At 37.6% G+C, this 18587-nt stretch overlaps 1 protein-coding gene, 1 long non-coding RNA gene and 1 pseudogene across 2 annotated transcripts; 1 reads left to right on the top strand and 2 right to left on the bottom strand.

Annotated features, from left to right (window-relative positions):
- Positions 1-1637: 1637 nt before the first annotated feature.
- On the bottom strand, positions 1638-5085 carry LOC117491091 (annotated as a pseudogene).
- Positions 5086-9643: 4558 nt separating this feature from the next.
- LOC117491081 lies at positions 9644-11278 on the bottom strand. The gene is made up of 5 exons (XM_034140935.1): positions 10974-11278; positions 10336-10692; positions 10076-10207; positions 9880-9938; positions 9644-9778 (listed from the first exon to the last, which is right to left on the bottom strand). The coding sequence occupies exons 1-5, from the start codon at positions 11203-11205 to the stop codon at positions 9644-9646; spliced, it is 915 nt and encodes a 304-aa protein (XP_033996826.1). The 5' UTR covers positions 11206-11278.
- A 4861-nt stretch (positions 11279-16139) lies between these two features.
- LOC117491383 lies at positions 16140-17645 on the top strand. The gene is made up of 4 exons (XR_004556773.1): positions 16140-16369; positions 17237-17365; positions 17474-17517; positions 17599-17645. It is a non-coding gene; the product is annotated as an uncharacterized LOC117491383 (long non-coding RNA).
- The last annotated feature ends 942 nt before the right edge of the window (positions 17646-18587 follow it).

Below are 18587 nucleotides of genomic sequence, written 5' to 3'. Positions count from 1 at the left end.
TAGTTCAAAGGAAGCATGACTGGAAATGTTACTGCAGTCATAATTAAATCATTGCTCTGTGAAATCATTACGCAGGAAGCCTCTTTAGGTTTGACAACTTTAACTTTGGGTGTTTGTTGTGAGAGTGATTCATAATTTAAGCAAGCCATGTTGGTGCATGAAACACAGGTGGTCTCCTGTATGAACACCAAACACCAGGGGGCACTGAAAGGTGAAAAGCCGTAGATTTGGATTTATTTCTAAGAGTAAGGATTAAACTTTAGCTAGAGGAAACTAATAAAATAACAGCAAATGTATTTATTCTGCTTATTCACTTATATGTGCAGAATATAACCACATTTCCATACACTAATATTGTTTTAATGCAGATGATATCGTTCATGCACAGTTCCATCCCCAAAGGAGGATAGGCAGCAGCTTTTCTTTTAGTTCCGTTTTATATATCTAAGAAATCATAGCCAGCTTTTTTTGTCAAGGAATCACATCAGCAAACACAGGTATTGTTAAATTAATACTAACTAAAGCAGTATTCAACACAGCCCTATTCTACACTGCTGTCATACTGTGAACTACAACACATTAACAAACAACCTGCCTAGCTGGTATTAAACATGATCAAATATTTACTTTTCTTCTCTGCTTCTTAGTCGCGGCATATAGAGGACACTGGCTGTTTTCTCACATCTATGTCTGAAAGAAAAGCTGCCTGGAGCATTTTTAAACATGAGGTTCAGCTTTCCTCTTGCTGTTGTCTTGGTTATTTTAGTTCCTCTTTTAACTAACTTTTCTTTATGAGATGTGTTCAAAATGATAATTAGAACAGTGTTTAATGATTTAATGGAGATATATATGAACCCGGCCTCACAAGAAAAAAAATACCCTTTTCCTCTGATTTGCCACTCAAGCTGCTGGGTCCCATTTATTAAGGGGACACATTTTTATTATTTGCAGCCACATACAACAATGGAACAAAATGCATTTTGTGTTTATTCAATCGACAGGTTATACATGTAAGCATCAAAAGAAGATAGAAAGTAATCAATATATACTTGATATGCAAAACACAAGCTAATTACAACATGCTATAACACTTGCGCTTCAATTACATTAATACAATACTCTATGTCAAATATCAGCTAATATCTCCTTACGGTGCTCTAGCTGTCCGCTCTATGTGTGTGCTGAGAAATAATCTGGTATACTGCCCTGGGCTAGCCGTGCAACGCTGGTCCAACAAATCAGCAACTGGCACTCATGCATGTGCACAGGACAGGGAAAGGAATCTCTGACTCCACTTTTAAAAAGCTAACATTTCAAAATGCCTTGGCGGCAGCGTAGAACCTCTCTCTCTTTGATGCTTTTTTGTCTCTCGTTCCACCAATGCTGGTTTTCATCACGGTGTAGATCACAGTAGAATAAATCCATTGGTCATCATTTCTCTGCGAAAATATATAGCAATATGTAATATGTGAAAAACTGAAATAGGTGAATTGTCCATTTTATGTGTATGTTGATCTTACCTTTGCATTCATTTTTGCAACATAGTCTTGCAGGGACACAACATCTTCAAAAGGAAAAATAATTCGAAAATAGATAAGCATGCACTTGTTTATAAAATAACTGATATTATCATCATGTTATATAAGGTACATTTGGTTACCCTTATTATGGTCACATTCACACTTGCTTTTCTTGATGGCGTGAATAAGGACGGATATAACAATCAGACTTATAGCCGAGATCCCACACAGCAGATATATGTTGTAAGTCTGTAAATTACAGAGGGAATCTGAAGAAAACACGAGAGGAATTTACTTTACAATACCACAAATATTTCCTTACAATCATTCTGGATTTTATTTTACTTTTCATAAACTCGTAAATATGCAGATTTCCTAATAAAATGACACTTACTTGGGTTTCTTATGACTATCTTATGATGTACAGCAAAACATAAATACTGTAACCCTTAGAGAATTGTATTTCCTTTCCTGCCTATTAGTAGGATATGAAGATGCCAAATATAATGTAAAATATTGCCCAGAACATCTTGAATAATTATATTTAATGATAGGTGAGACCATAAAGGTGGAAACTTCTGGGGAATATATTGTATATCAAACAATTTTGAATATAAATATTTTTCAAACTTAAAAGCACCTAACCCAGCAGTAAAAGTGAGAAAAAAGGTTAAAACATATAGCAATACTTTTACCTTCAGTTTTCAGTTTTGTTACATCTCCAAATAATATCTCTCCACATGTGGCCACAGCACAGTAGTAAGTCCCGGCATCAGCGGAGTTGAAGTTCTTTGAGAAGCAACTCTTCTGAGTGTCCGGTAACTTCTCACATTCCTCTTGTCTTCTTCCATCAGTGTAGATCAGTGGTTCCCAAACTGTGTGCCGCGGCACACTGGTGTGCCGTGAGGCAAGTCCGGGTGTGCCGTGGGATTTTGTGACAACCATACGTTATTATTGCAATATACAACTACACAAAAATAATTATTTTTTAATTTACTATATCAGTACTTTGTATGCACTCATTTCATAATACAGAGGCAAACTCTATACCTAAAAACAATTCTTTTAATAAAAATCCTCACGGAACCCCATATTTCGCAGGTAACGCAGTTGCAGGTGGGAATTATACGACCGTGACACACCGAAGGCTGAAGGACAACATTAAAACAAAGAAACACGCAAGAGGGAAAATGTAGCGCTTTCTTGTGCGGAGCAAACCACCAACCACCAGTGCAGAGATTGCCGAAAACCCACAACCGAAAGAAAAGAGGAAAAAAACTGTCAGCAGACAGTATCATGACAGTTACCTGTCTTATGGCTTCAGTTGGACCGGGGATGGCAACAATCCTCAACCCGAGTGCGTCGTCTGTCGGGAGAAGTTAGCTAATGCGAACATGGTTCCAAGCAAGCTGAAGAGGCACTTGGAAACCAAACATCCCTTCCATGTTCAGAGAAACTTGGCCTACTTCATAAGAGCGCGGGATCTGAACCAGAGGCAGCAAGACCGTTTGTTGGATTGTGTGAAAGTGTCTGAAAAGGCAATGGAGGCTAGTTACATGCTAGCGGAGCTCATTGCAAAGCAGAAGAAACCTCACACAATAGCGGAGACACTCATCCTCCCCGCTTGCAAAAAAATTGTAGGTATCATGCTGGGTCCAGATGCCGCAAATGAGCTATCCAAAGTGCCGTTGTCTGATAATACCATCAAAAGAAGAATCAACGACCTGTCAGAAGACATTGAGCAACAATTGACAGAGAAACTGCAGGCGAGCGGCATGAAGAACAACAGGAGGTCACGGCTCTCTGTTGAACAGGACTTGCGAGTGGCCCTCTCCTCAGTGCCACCAAGGATTAAAAAAATCTGCGCGCCCCGACAGGCACATGTATCTCACTAATTTGTAAGTCGGCAAAAATATTTACAATAGCACATGTTTCTATGCTGATTGCTGAAATGTTATATTTATAATTTGTAGTTCAGGACCATGGACAGTGCAGCTTCCTTGCATTGACAGTTCTCTGTGCTGAATTTCTGCTGAGTTTCCTTTTTTTATTGTGTGACCTGTCTGGTTTAAATGAGTGTGTTGCTGCTTTGATGAAGCCTAATTTCATAAAGTTTCAAATTAATTGAAATATTTCGTTAATAAATATTTCATGAGTAATATAGTTGTCATTGTCACATTTTATTTGGCATTAGTAAATAATTATGCACATTTACAGATATTTTACATGATATGAGTGATAACACGTGTTATACGGGCTATTTTGCACAATAGGTGTGCCTTGAGATTTTTTTTTGTCCTTTGGTGTGCCTTGGGCCCAAAAAGTTTGGGAACTACTGGTGTAGATGATGCTAGGACGAGATTTATCTGAACCAGCTCTGAACCAGAACACACTGATGTCTCCTGGACATTTTTTATTCTCAGATTTAGAGAGGACCGAACACTGAAGGGTCATCGAGTTTCCTGGAGGAGCTGGATCAGATAATGTCGGCCACTGAACAGAATAGTTTGAAGTCCTCTGAGTGGTTCCTAGAAAAATACAAAACTGTTTTAAAAAATGTATCCTATTTTATCTGACTTTTGTAAAAGTATTAACATGAATCTGCTGATATTTAGCAAATGTGGAGCTGCTTTATTAGTACAGATTCCCTATACAGATTAAATGAAATTAGATATTTAAATATCGATTCGAGTTTCAATAAAGATAAAGCAGAGCATAGAACGTAACTACCAAGTTTTAACCATATATTTAAAGATATAGTGCATGGCAGAATTGGCAACACTTTTAGTGTTGAGTGGTTAACACTGTCATTTTCTCAAATATATACAACATAGCTGTTGGTAAATAAATCAACATCCAAAGTAAATACAAATATCTGAAAACAAATAGAATAATTTAATCTTGATTGTATGTCTAACTGAATTTGTATTTTAATTGGTGTTACAATGGAACAGATCATTGAAATGTTACTTTACTTAAACATTACCAAAGTGCAGCTTTGGATCTGACCTGAAACATTTACAAAACTCATTCTAATGAAGTAGATCACATTTACCTTTTAGTAACAAATATGTCCCACTCCATACAGGATTGCTATAACGCTCTCTGATTAAGCAGTGATACAATCCTTCATCTTCTGGGTTTGTCCTCCGAATCGTGAGGGGGATTAAATTGTTATCGCGTTTTAGCTCCAATGTTGAGTCAGAAAACTCTGGTGCAAACTAAGGTTTTGTCAATTCGACCAGTGTCACAATTAATGTCAGAGTCTCTCCAGCATTTTGCTTGAACCAGTAGAGCTCTCTACTGCCATACTCAATATTAGGCAGAGCACACGTGAAGGTCACAGATTCACCAAGAGGAACTGTAGTCACTGGAACCAGCGTATCTGAAATAAATGACAGAATACAAACCGTGAAACATTAAATAACAATTAGTGTACAATATTTATCATGCACAAACAAAGTTTAGTTACATTATGTATCTAGTGTGCATGGACATTCTTAACAGGATACTTGCACTTACAGCCTTCGTGAAGAACAAGCAGTGTTACCCATAAAAGCAGCATCTTGATATTGTATTTTGTTAGAGAACCCTTTGGTATTTGAGTGGTTTTAAAGTATAAGTCACATGGTCACTAGTATGTATGTCAAACTGTCAAATGCATCTGATTGGTTTTCACGGAATAAAGGTTCAAAGTTGCCCTTCCTGTAACGCTGGTCCCTCCCTAGTCTTTTTGAAGCATTATTCTTCTCAATTCACCAAACGCATTTGAGCACTTTCAATAAAGATTAGAGGTAGCATATTGCCTATGCAGTTATACTTGAATATATCGTAAACCTTTGCTGACAGTATTGGACAACACATGAAATGATAATAAATACAACTGAGGAAATTACAAGATACCATAATACAGTTTTAAACTGTCTCGATCAGTCTGACAACCTTTCTAAAATCTGCTCCAATTCACATCACTTAGAGCACTATTGGATTGGCAGCCTCTCCACATTAATGATATTGTCTACATGTTCATCTGCAATATTTTAAAGGAGAGGTGTCATGGCCATTTCCACTGATCATAATTCCATTGTTCAGGTATACTAAAATAGATTTAAACTGTGCATTTTTCCAAACTCACATTGGTTTCGCATACAGCATCTCTGTAAACTACTTCACTGAATTTCACTCTCTGCCTTTAACGGCTCGTTGTAGCTCCAATAGCTCCAGCCCCCACCCTCCCTGTGAGCACAGTGTGCTCTGATTGGTCGGGACGTTGTGAATTGCGCTGAGCTCCGTGGAGGTGTTGTTTCCTTGTTTAGGATACATAGCGAAACACAGCCAAACTAATCCTGAGCACACACAAACTCACATCCGAAGTAAAAACAATAAGTGTGGCTTGATATTGAGTAAGAAAAAGGTTGATAAACGCTGTGAGAATGGGTCTGCAGAGAGAATTTCGCCGCGATCCCAACTGTCTGTTATCAGCCTGCAGCCAGAGAGGAGAAATCAGCTGAGCTGCCTGCTCCCTGCACACAGATGTGTGTGTGAGGAAGTCTGTGGATTGGTCAATTTGGACCAATCAGCGGGGGCTTAACGTAACTGCTCCGCGGACATAACGTAACGGCTCCACGGATTGGTCCATTTCGTTCCGGGTACGGCTTGACATCATGCCGTTCCGGAAGAATCAAATGGACAATGACGTATCTCCAACGAGGCGTTTTGGGGAGTTTGTTAGAGTTTTACTCGCTATAGGGTGTACTTTGAGGGTTTTGACTCTGCACACTGTTTACATGCATAAAAACCTTCATAACACACAAGGGGACGGGTAATAACCGGAAAAGCATGACACCTCTCCTTTAACATAAAGATTAATTATAGTTAAATAAGTAACAGTAGTTCAAAATGTGTGTCCCAATGTTGCAGAATAGAAGAGCATACATTTCTTTGCAAATCTACTTAAGAGTAAAAATGATACTGAAAATAAACTATGATTACGTTCTATTTGTTTATATGGAAAAATAAACTCAAGTACTGTACATGAAACAGGAATTGTAATGCGTTACTAACTAACTGGCTGTAATGAAATAAGAAGTGTATTTACCTTCAACTTTTACAGATGGAGCATCTTATTTCAGACTCCAGCTTACTGCTTCCTGCCTACTACCTGCCAGTTACCTGCCTAAGACCTGCCAAAGACCAGTATCTGGGAATGTTAAGCCCTCCCACTATTTTCCAAGAGGGCGTTGCCAGATTTTCAATTTCAGGATTTAACCAGGAGATGGCGCTTCCTTCACAAAAACAGGAAGACAACTTTCATGGACTTTCAGTTTTGTTTAGAAGAGCATTTGAACACATCAATATTTTAGATCAAATGAAGTATATCTAATCTTGTAATAATATATAGTCTTTATATATTAAATAACTATGGCCAAACTAAGACTTAGTTTTTCACAAGAGAAAATGCAGATATTATATAAAAAAACTAAAGTTAAAATCTTGTTTTTAATGCCCCAAGAGCAATAAAAACACTTGGTAAAAAGATCCTGAGTGAGGCTTTCATAAATTGCATTTAGCTGATGCTTTTATCCAAAGCGACTTACTATTTAATAAATGATAAATGATTATTCATAACAAATATGAGTGATGTGTGATTATTATTCATGCTATATACTGATATAGGGCTAAGTAAGCAATCAATCCTGCAAATGAACCCTTAGTTGTTCAATATATTTATTCAGACAATGTGAGTAGAAATACAGAAATTCTGCTCCTACCTAAGGCCAACGTTGCAATATTACAACGTTTCCCTAAAACCTTACCAAACGTAAACATTTTTAAAACTCTTTTCTGCTCCAGAGGCCAGGGGTTAAATTGGGATTTGTAAGCGAACCGGGCCGTTGGCGTCCGGCCGTTCTGTGATTCTCCAGAACTCATAGCTGGCCAGGGATAAGTCCCGACTCTCCCGACGGCCAGTCCGTGCCTCCCCTGACTGCACACTGCTGACACACACCGCTGCAAACTCTCTGCACGGAGGAGCCGCGGAGGAAGAGACACACGTTCACTAAGCCGAAAAAACTATATCCGGTCACAGTGATCTGCTATTTTAAAGTAAATTCAACACATATCAACCCTAAATATAGCATATATATATACACTGTGCAACTACAGTTGATCTGTGTGTCTACAAAGAAAGCTTTTCATTTGCTAAATGCTGATGTAGCTATTTGGATTACTTTTGAAGATGCAGTTGGGAATATTTCCTCAACCCTGCTTTGTTATTTTCAGAAAAGTGAAACTTAAATAGGCCTATAAAATGATAGAATTGAAAAGAGTCTTGAAAAAGCATGGTGATGGCAATAAATGCATTAATGAATCCCCAAAATCTACAGAATACATTTAATTTAAGGGGAGCAGTTACTGAGAAGTATATAATGAGAACTGCTACCAATGGTGGCCTATTTAGTTTATTAAGAAATACATATTTTTAGCTTTTTTTGATCTGCAGTAGGAAATGGAGCGGACCTGCAGAGAGTAGCGACAGAGAAGGGCTGGTCCAACCTGATCTGTAAAGTGATCTAACTAAGTTCTATTCATATTCTTGACGGGAAGTGCAGTGTAAATGGGGGGCCTATATGCATTTGAAAAGCAATATAAATCACACAGTTAGTATACAATAGGCTTTAAAAGCACCATTGATAACCATTGTTCTTCTCCTATTCAAACCAAAAGAGAAAATGCAGATATTAATACTCCTAAAATAAATGGTAGACATATCAAATTGTTTCCTCTTTGTATTTGTTTTATAATTTTCTCATCTGTGATGGATAAAGAAAGTAATCCAAAAGTAATCTATATTCTGTATCTGTAACTGTATTCGGATTACTTTCAGAGCCATGTATTCAGTAATCAGTAACTGATTACATTTACAAAGTAACCCTCCCAACCCTGTTCATATCGCAATATATTCCAGAAGTCTGAAATGCAAAATGTTAGAAATTAAAATCAATGTTTAATAGCATTATTTAGTCTAAAACATACCGTCAGTTTAAAAGCTGTTTTATTGTGAAAAACCCGGAAGTTCTCATAAAATCTCAATGCCAAGCTTTTATTCTGAAAATCCTTCATATCCAGTTAGTATTGACAAGCATGTGGCTAATATTACGTTTTCTGAATGTGAAGTAAAAATGACACGGAATGTTGCACACCAAAACCTACTGACTTTAACTACATCTATAGACGTCGAGATATTATTACTGATGAATATTAAATGAAGGTACCGTTGATCGTAAAGTGTTTTCACATACGTGGGTAGCTATGACGTCAGAAGGAGTTACCGTAAATGAGAGCTAACCGGCAGACCCTTGCCCCAATTGTGGCTGAAATACAAGTTTCATATATACATAACTAACAGCATGGGTTAATGTTGATGGTCAAATGAGTGACATGTTGTGTATTTTAAGAATTATTTGCGAATAGCTTTACCATATTTATGCCTCAGACTTTGCGCAACATCTAACAGTTACACACATATAACAATTTGAGTCATGTAACCAAAGTACTTTTATTTAAAAAAAAAAAAGGTTATACAATGATTTTAAGCAGATTGGACATAATTTCAAAATGATATATATATATATGTTTGTTACAGGTTATAACATTTCTCCAATTTCTGAAAGTGAAGCAACATATTTACAACATTGTAAGTGTGATGGAAACTTCCGAAGCAATGGAGACGAAACTCAGAGAGACACTGGGTGAGCTGGAACTTTGATGGCAAACACTGATGGTTTATTATGGAGTTACGGCCGGAGAACTGACAAGACATGTGCTGCCGCCACGAAGTGACACAGCGGTTGCCAAACCAACTCTGAAGATCTCTACCCCAGACCCATGTATTTAGCTGGTTCTGAGAGAATAACCAATATTGTGCATAATAAGATAAAACAGGCAAAGCACTAAAACACCTCTATCAGCTGGAATAGGGAGACAAAAACACTGAGAGCACAGCAGCCCAAGGTTGCAGGCCTGTGCTCAGTGAGGGCAGTACAAACTGACTGGGTCAAAGGTATGAGCCTAGGAACATATTTCCCCAACAGTAAGCTTTAATCAGAAAGTCCAGTATATTGTTAGTCCATCACTAAAGACCTGACATCGGTGTAGATCGTCTCTCCCTCTGCTGATTTTGTATTCTTCCTGTCTGCTCTGCCAGTTTTCCTCTTGGTGAAGGTTGGTGCAGAATAAGTTATTGAGTCCTCCTCTCTCTGCAAAAATATATGGAAAAATGTTTGAGATGGGATTAACATGTAGAAAATAAAATGAGTCAACAACTTTTTTCAGTCACATCTTCTCTTTTTGACCGTACCTGCTGCCTCTGCTGATCACTGCTGGCTGGTACGGGATTTGTTTGGAGAGAAAGAGAAGCTGTATTTTGAAATAAAATAAATGTGATGACACATGATGTTGGTACAATTATTCCTTTGTAATGTAAATATAATGTAAAACAGTGAGCTTTGCCAAATAACTGTCTGATAGATTGACTTATGAGAAACTTTATTTACCGTTGCAACAATCACAAGTTTTCATCATGATAGCATAAATCAGGAAGGCGATAACAATCAGACTTATAGCCAAAGCAGCAGCTAACAGAAGCAGAACTACGATGGCCTTCTGCTGATCCCCCATCTTAGGTGCTAAAATCATGGAGAAAAGGAGCAAATGTGAAAAATCACAATGCATGTAAATTGGATTTTGGTTTATAAGGGTTTCCACCGGATCCAAATGAATGATTATTCAAGATGTGTAAATGCATTGCAGTTACCTTCAATGTCCAGTTTTGTTCCATGTCCAAATAATATCTCCCCACATGTGGCCACAGCACAGTAATAAGTCCCAGCATCAGAGGAGTTGATGTTTTTAGAGAAGTTGTAGATACATTTCCGTGGAGAGCTAGTCTCAGGACTATTCTCACAATCATCTCCACTGTTTTTATGGCTGTAAATGACACTGGGATGAGATTCATCTGATCCGGCTCTGAACCAGTACACTCTGGTTTCTCCTGGACAAGTTTTGCTCTGAGATTCAGAGAGGACTGTACACTGCAGAGTCACCAAGTCTCCTGGAAGGACCGGATCAGACTGATGGCCTTGAATAATGGCAGTGATATCTGGTTCAGGGCCTGGAAATATAAATATATAGATAAAGGATACATTTTTAAAGAAAGGTGAAATCTATGTTTGCTGTATTTCATTTCAGAAATCAGAAATCATTCACGCATTTCCCTCTGAGGTAATTTACAATGTTACCCCGCAAAGGTTCAGTAAAGATAAAAGACAAAAATAGTAAGCTACCATATTAAACAAAAGGGGTTTAGTAGATAACACAGTAAGAAAGTAGTAAAATACAATTATGTTATGTAGCAAACAGTAATAACAAAGATAAACAGTATACATGATTTACCTTTAACTCTCAGAAATGTCACATTCAAAAATGTCATGTCAAGTTTGTATACTGTTAGGCAGTAGTAAACTCCAGTATCGCTTGGCTCTGTTTTACTTATTTGCAGGAGAAAGGTTCCATTCCCTTGTTTTGCTGTAATGCGAGGAGTCTTGTCAACACCTTTATAATCAAAAGAAAATGTTCCTCCCAAGACTTCAGGGACGTTTCCAGGACCATGCCTGATCCAGAACATGTTTGTTGGATCCAAGGATTTCTGGCGTGAACAAGTCAAAGTCACATCATCCCCAAGACTAACAGTGTTTGTCTCCAAGATCTGTTTGTGTGTGCATCCTGAAAAATATAATAAACACACAGATGATTGATTTGTGATACATTAAGAATAATTAGCACACAGCTGAATCATTATCAGAACATGACAATTCATATACTATATCTCAAGTCTAGATACTTACGCCCCACTCCAAGCATCAGCAGTAAATAAACTATGATCAGCATTTTCTGGTCAATCCACTTGTGGCTGCCGGTAAATGAAATTGTATTAGAGTAGATTCGCCTTAATGTAATCATATGAAGTGGGAGGTTACAATTTTAGAGCAACCTGATTGGCTTCTCCTTATTTCATTACCACCACAGTGGAAATGATATCACTCTTTGTTCCAACCTAAACACATGAAACAAGACCAAAAGCAAGCTTCTGTTTTTATGTTTCATGTTTGTTTTCCTTTAACTGCACAGAGCGTAAACACACACAACAGAACAATCGAAAAAAACCTCTTGATTTTCTTTTCATGTCCAGATGGACTTTTTTGATGGGGTGCAATATTGCCACTGTCCAGTATGATATACACATGAGTGGCAAACAGGCTGTCTGAGGAGCTAAGCAAACAAATACCTTTTGAAGCCACTTAAATGTGTGTTTACCTATACCATAGTGTTTACTTTTGACCATCGAGCAATTGTGTTACCAGGATTAACTTAAGAGAACAACATTAACATAATTATAATAATATGTGCATACTTCCGCCAATTGTAAAAAAGAAAGCTGTTTAAAATATGATCAGCATTTTCTGGTTCATTACATTACATTATTACATGTCACGCTTTTACCCAAAGCGACTTACATACACTCAATACTGTGGGCAATCCCCATTAGACATTACAGCACCAGCAGTTAGGTTTTTGACATGATTCATTGCTAAAAAGAACATGCTTAAAGCCAATTTCCTGGTATAACTCCCATAACGCAACATTTTTAAATACGTTTCCTGATATAATATGCCTAGGTATTTTAAACTTGATCCCTCCAGTTTGTAATGGTTGCTCCTTTAACAAATGTGTTTGATGGATGTAGTGAAATAATGCAGAAAAGTCCATTATGAATGTATCCAAAGTAGACCAGTTTAAGAACCGCCACTTATTTGATAAATGTGTAAGCATACACACTAAAGGAATTGAAACTGAAACTTCCTGTGATCCTGCGCTCTCTAGCAAATTATTAACTCTTACACTTTCAGAATTGGGATTGGATTAGATTCCAAGGATGTAGCAACATGTTTAAAGTTTGTCTGGATTTCTGAACGGGATTCTTGGAAGTGATCAAAACCTTTCTCATTTGCTAACTGCCATATTTTCGTGAAAGTAAAATGATTAATTAAAAATATATATTTTTTTAGAATAGCTGAATATTCATTATAAAAAAAAGGTACTAATACCATTAACATTTCAATATAAATGCATAATTTGTAAAATGTATAGGCCTGTGTCTCTAGGACTTATAACCACATTGTTGTTGCCATTTATTTAAACAGGCATGTATCTTTTTGATTTGTGTAGACATAGAAAATATAAGCTGCCATTTGCCACATTGAGAAGGACAGAGGAACCATCTTAAATACTGTGCATACCAGCCAATTGGATGCTCCACGTCATAAATGATGAACACCCCCTCTGCCTGTCAGTCACTTCAGCAGGAAGAGCACAGCACAGAGTTGGGCTGTTAAACCATTCGTCCTCGACAATACACTTCATTTCAGAGAGCTTTAGAGAGCAAGAAGCAGAGCGACACTCTCAGAGTATCAAAGGAACACATTTGTCCTGAGACGATTTAAAGTTTCTCTCCTGTATATTTTTTCCCTGGGAAGAGAAAACTAACGTACACCAAGGAAACAAAACAGATAAATTAAACCGACTATTTACAAGGCGCTTAACATAAAACAATCCTGTACCGCTATAGTGTCTGTGCACTCTTACACTTGTGACACTTATTAAAGGAACACCTATCAAGATAATGCAGTCCAGTAAAACTCCCCACACATCATTTTTACAAAAAATAAAGATTTAGGGTTTCTTGACAACTCAAAAGGTGTATAGAGAATATAATAAGAAATATAAATAGCTTATCTATCTATATGGCCAACATTTCCAGAACATTTGTCAGAGCTGCAGGTTGTGGTTTGTGGCTTTCTTCAGGGTCAACAGTTGTTGACAACAAGCCATAACATGCCTTGTACTTTCACACAAACAGTCAGATATAAATGCATTCACACTGACAACCAGATGATGCATGGAAACTTCAGCGCGGCTGTGGTTGGGCTTCACACTTGTGTGAATACAGGTGTGAATACAAAGGGGCGCTTGTACCTTTCTCATTCTATAAACCTCAGGAAGCTGGGCTTGCACTGCTGTTTTACTTATTTTTGTTTCAAATGGCAAGTGGAATACCACTAGTCACACACTGTGATGATCCTTTTTAATGTAACCTTACTGCAAGTTATTGCCTTTTATCTGTAGTTGCAGTTAGTCAGGGGAGGTGCCCATAATTTCCTGGTTCGACCCCCGTCTTTCAGTCAAAGAAGGAATTTCAACCGTGATCTAACATGGTGATATAATTGCAGCCTGTCTAATTGAATGTTTAATTAATAAATACAGTTAGATTGTAAATTAGATAGATGCTTTTGCATCTTTAGAAATAATCTTGATAGACATGTTTTTACTTTAAATGAGCATGTGTAAAACTAAAACAATGATGAAGCATGCTGAAGTGTCATGTAGCTCTCACTTCACTTCACATCCTGTTGAAGCCCATAGTTCTGAGTAACAGCCTTGATGCTTGGTCAAAGGGCGGAGAGATGGCCCACCACAACGCATGACTCTCAGTGTAGCTGCTGCATGTGGCTTTGCTTCTTGTTCTGAAGCACAAGGTCTTTACAAAGGGATGTGAGATATGAAAGGTGGAGTGCTTGATTCTATTAAGTAGTTGCCTTCTGACTTTCTATTTTGTATTTAGAACAACAAACATTGTCTTTTGCAAATAAAGATCAATTGTGTGTCAATCACAAAATATGTCCCATGTCAGCCATGCTTCGGTCTGTTGTATGTATGCTGTGTAAAATATTATACACCACTTCTTTCTCAGTGGAAATTGTCCACAGGTGTAACGATAACATGGTTATTTGCAATAAAAAAGGGCATGGCCTAGTCCCTTATGTCACTGGTTTTACTTGTGCTTATCCTGCTATAATGGATTGAAAAAGTAATTGTTAGGGTTAAAACCTGACACATTTGGTATGATAGAGAATCACAAATGGTCAAGACTGGTTGTAGGACTATAACGTTTACAGAAATACAGGATGCACAAAATCATATAAGGGCAAAAAAGGAAAAACGTTGAGTTCTCAGTCAAATCTAAAATACATGAAGGCATGCTTTGGAGTTCACTGCCAATAAAGCAAGTTTTTGGTGTTTAAAAACAAAAAATCAGTGATACTCTACAATATTGTTCAACTTGAGAAAATGACAATGCTCTACCTTACAGAGAGCACTATCTCAACACATACTTTAACCTGTAAGTTCTTCACATCTCTTGGTTTTGGTGATATTTCCTCTCACCTCTCCCCTACAGCTTTCTACCACCTACACTGTGGCTATTGTAATGTTATGGAACAAAACAGCTAGCCTACATAGAGTGAACAATACAGCATTGCGTTTTCTGTGACCATATGGAATCTGCAATGTACTTGATAAAAACAGATGAGTTTGCTAGCTAGCAGTCGTCATGTTCCCACATTGCTTTCCTGGTGTGTTACACTATTAACCACAGCCATCAGTCTGTTGAATAGAGTGACACTGAAATAATGTCTCTGTGTGTGTTGTTTGGTTCTCATGATGGTATGATTAAAACCATATTCGTAAAATGTGTCAACAGGGTTTTGCTTTTTAAATCGGTCCTGTACTTCTTAGCTAAGCACCAAAAACTGAAACAATATTTCATTGTCTAAATAAAGGGGCTTCTTTGAAAAAAGAAAATCTCAGAACATAGAGATTTCTGATCGAAAGAAAATGGTCCACAGGTTTTAAATGTAGGGGGAAGGTCATTTTATACATTTCAGCCAATCACTACAATTGCTACTTTGTAGATGTTGACGTTCTTGTGAACAAACCTTAATTTGGTTGGAAAGACATCAGTCGCGTGAGAGGACAGAGCTGCACCACAATGATCGGTCAACTGGCTGCTTTGATTCTTCTTTGTACGATGTGTAAGTGCAATTCTTTACTCCTGTATGAAAGACCATTTGATGATCTTAAAGATGATCTCCTCCAATAAACCTTTTCTTTGTCTTTTTTCTTTAGCTCTGATTGAATCGGCAGAGGATCCTCACCTGATCTCTTTGGATGTGGTAGAAGTTGGTAGAAGTTTTACTTTTCAATGTCCAGTTTTGGAGATCGTAGGCAAACTATATTCCTTGTACAAGCAGTCTCTTGGACAAATGGCCCAGCCAGTTTTTAACGTGATTTTTGGCAAACTAACAGTTATTGAACCTTTTTTAGACACACGGTTCACAGCAACAAAAGAGGATACTCATTATCTTTTCACAATCAGAAATGTCAGAAAAGAGGACGAAGCAACATATTTCTGTCTCACTGGATCGACGTATTCACAGAGTTTTGGCATTGGCATCTTCTTGGCTGAGAATGGTAAATATCTATTACTTTCAGTTATTGTGTCAAGTCTCATGTCATACAAATAATTTATATAATTTGATGTTTTTTTTTACTCAATGACACAGATCAGCAGAAATCTGTCTACGTGAAACAAAGTCCGGAGACCAAGTCAGTCCAGAACGGCGACTCAGTGACTCTCCAGTGTTCACTTATCTCCAAAAACAACGAAAGCGCAGATCAGTGTCCAGGTAAACACCATGTTTCCTGGTTCAGGTCTGGATCAGGAAAATCCCATCCAAGCATCCTTTACACTCACAGTGAGGAACAAAAGGAACGCAGTTGTGTCTTCAGTCTGTCCAAAACTATACACAACTCCTCTGATACCGGGACGTATTACTGTGCTGTGGCTACATGTGGACAGATCCTGTTTGGAGAAGGAACTACAGTGGAGACAAGTACGTTTTTAAATTCTTATTTAAATGTCATTTTAATGTTTATTAATATTAAGTCTATAAGTGTGTTTATATAGGGGGATGAAGTACGAGCTACAACTACACTGATCAGCCATAACATTATTACTACCTGCCTAATATTGTGTAAGACCCCCTTTTGCGGCCAAAACCGCCCTGACCCGTCGAAGCATGGACTCCACTAGACCTCTGAAGGTGTGCTGTGGTGTCTGGCACCAAGACGTAGCAGCAGATCCTTTAAGTCCTGTAAGTTGTGAGGTTTGGGCGTCCATGGATCGGACTTGTTTATCCAGCACATCCCACAGATGCTCAATCGGATTGAGATCTGGGAAATGTAGAGGCCAAGTTAACACCTTGAACTTGTTGTTGTGTTCCTCAAACCATTCCTGAACCATTTTATTGTTTGTGTGGCAGCACGTATTATCCTGCTGAAAGAGGCCACTGCCAACAGGGAATGTTCAGTATATTCCCTATTGGCTATATTAGTTACAAAACGTTTTTTGCCAATGTACCATCCCATCTTATGAAATTATTATAGACGTCCAAGTCAATATCTGTTGTTATTTGATTATAGGAAGGAAATGAAGGCGTGCAGGTTCAAACATCGATTGCTGTATATATCATAGGTTAGCTTATGATCAATCCAAGTGGTTTAAGTCACTGTTGTTTAAGTGTTTGATAGGGACGTTTGCATATTAAGTGTTGATTAGACGTCAAATTCAAATCAAATTCAAATAAAATCTAGAGTGATTATAAGGAAAATAATGACACTAAATTAAAATCTTCTTTGGTGGTGGTACATTTTCTTTTATTCTAACTAATTGTTATTGCATTTTCCTTTTCATTTTTCAGGAACCGTCTCACAGACAAGCGATGTATTTCTGCTTCTGCCATCTGTGGTCTCGGCTATTAGTGTGATTGTTATAGCCATCCTTATTCACGCCATCAAGAAAAACAAGTGTGATTATTGCCATAATAAAGGTAAAATAAGTTACCTCACTAAATAACAGATTATTTAGATGATGCCAATATAATTGTTTTTCAAACTAGGTCATCCTTATCTATTTTTTACTTGTTTACATATTGTAGCTGCTGTGTCCCTGCAAGAAAATGTTGCAAAAAGGAATGTAAAGGTAAGATCAACATTACAAAAGGCTTATGATGCAACTCGATCAGTTTTGTCATCACAAATAATTTGTAATATATTTTATTAGAGAAATGAAGACCCGTGGATTTATTCTACTGTCGTCTTCACCGTGATGGAAACTGGCCCCGGGGTCTATACTGCTGCCAAGGCTTTTTTATCTGAGGAAAATGTGGAGTCAGCGATTCTCAAGAAAGATTGTTGATATTTGATCTTAAAACAAATGTCCCCCTTCGTATTTACCCTGCCTCTTGCTCCCACTGCCTTTCTCTTTACACATCCATGGCCCTCCTCTCCCCTGTCCTCTGCACATAAAACGCCCTGATGCTGATTGGCTGGATCACAACCACCTCTTCTTTTAGCATAGGCACATAATGCGGTCAGCTAGCATTTGCTAATAGTACATTGGATTTAAATCTTAGACGGCACCTTTTAACTGGACTGTATTAGATGTCTTTGTACCAAATGTGATATAATGTTAATGTGTTTAAGTTTAAAGCTGTTATAACATGTTGGAATTAGCTTGCATTATTCATACAATGTTTGTTTGATGTTTGTTTTTCTAATGTTTAAGTGATAAGAAAATGCATTTTGTTCCATTTTTGTAAATTGAACTTTTTTGTCAAACACACAGATATTAGTGAATGCCTGTCAAACATCTATGCTGTCGTCACACTGATTCAATGCCGCCATACACCCTTTGTCTTTATCAACTTGGTAGAGGAAAGCAGGAAAAGTCTATTTTCTCTCTCTTTTCTGCTCATCTCCGTACCCTACACCAGGGGGCATTAAAAGGTATTTTTTTGTTTTTGTTTTAAACCCACATTTGCTGCTGGGTGATGATTATTAAGGGGACACATTTTCAATCATTTGCATCCACAAGAACAATGCACAATAATAAAATGAATAGCTTATATTAGATGCAGCATCGTTTTTTTTGCTGAACATTGATTACCCGCATATTCTCTCCGGGTGTTTGAAAAGTGTATTATTTTCAACTTGAGCCTTTCTCAGTCGCCTCCTCATGCCTGTCCAATTTAAGCTATCATCCTCTGATAG

Source organism: Trematomus bernacchii, unplaced genomic scaffold (assembly GCF_902827165.1).
Source record: "Trematomus bernacchii unplaced genomic scaffold, fTreBer1.1, whole genome shotgun sequence".
Taxonomy (NCBI): domain Eukaryota; kingdom Metazoa; phylum Chordata; class Actinopteri; order Perciformes; family Nototheniidae; genus Trematomus; species Trematomus bernacchii.
Note: the sequence above shows the minus strand (reverse complement) of the source record. Positions and strands in the feature narration are given on the sequence as shown.

Excerpts from the sequence above, each read along its gene's own strand:
- LOC117491081 (XM_034140935.1), bottom strand. The coding sequence starts at position 11,205 with ATGTTCTGGATCAGGCATGGTCCTGGAAACGTCCCTGAAGTCTTGGGA. Across the intron at positions 10,208-10,335 it reads AACAAAACTGGACATTGAAG|CACCTAAGATGGGGGATCAG; the intron begins GTAACTGCAATG and ends CCATGATTTTAG. Across the intron at positions 9,779-9,879 it reads GTGATCAGCAGAGGCAGCAG|AGAGAGGAGGACTCAATAAC; the intron begins GTACGGTCAAAA and ends ATATTTTTGCAG.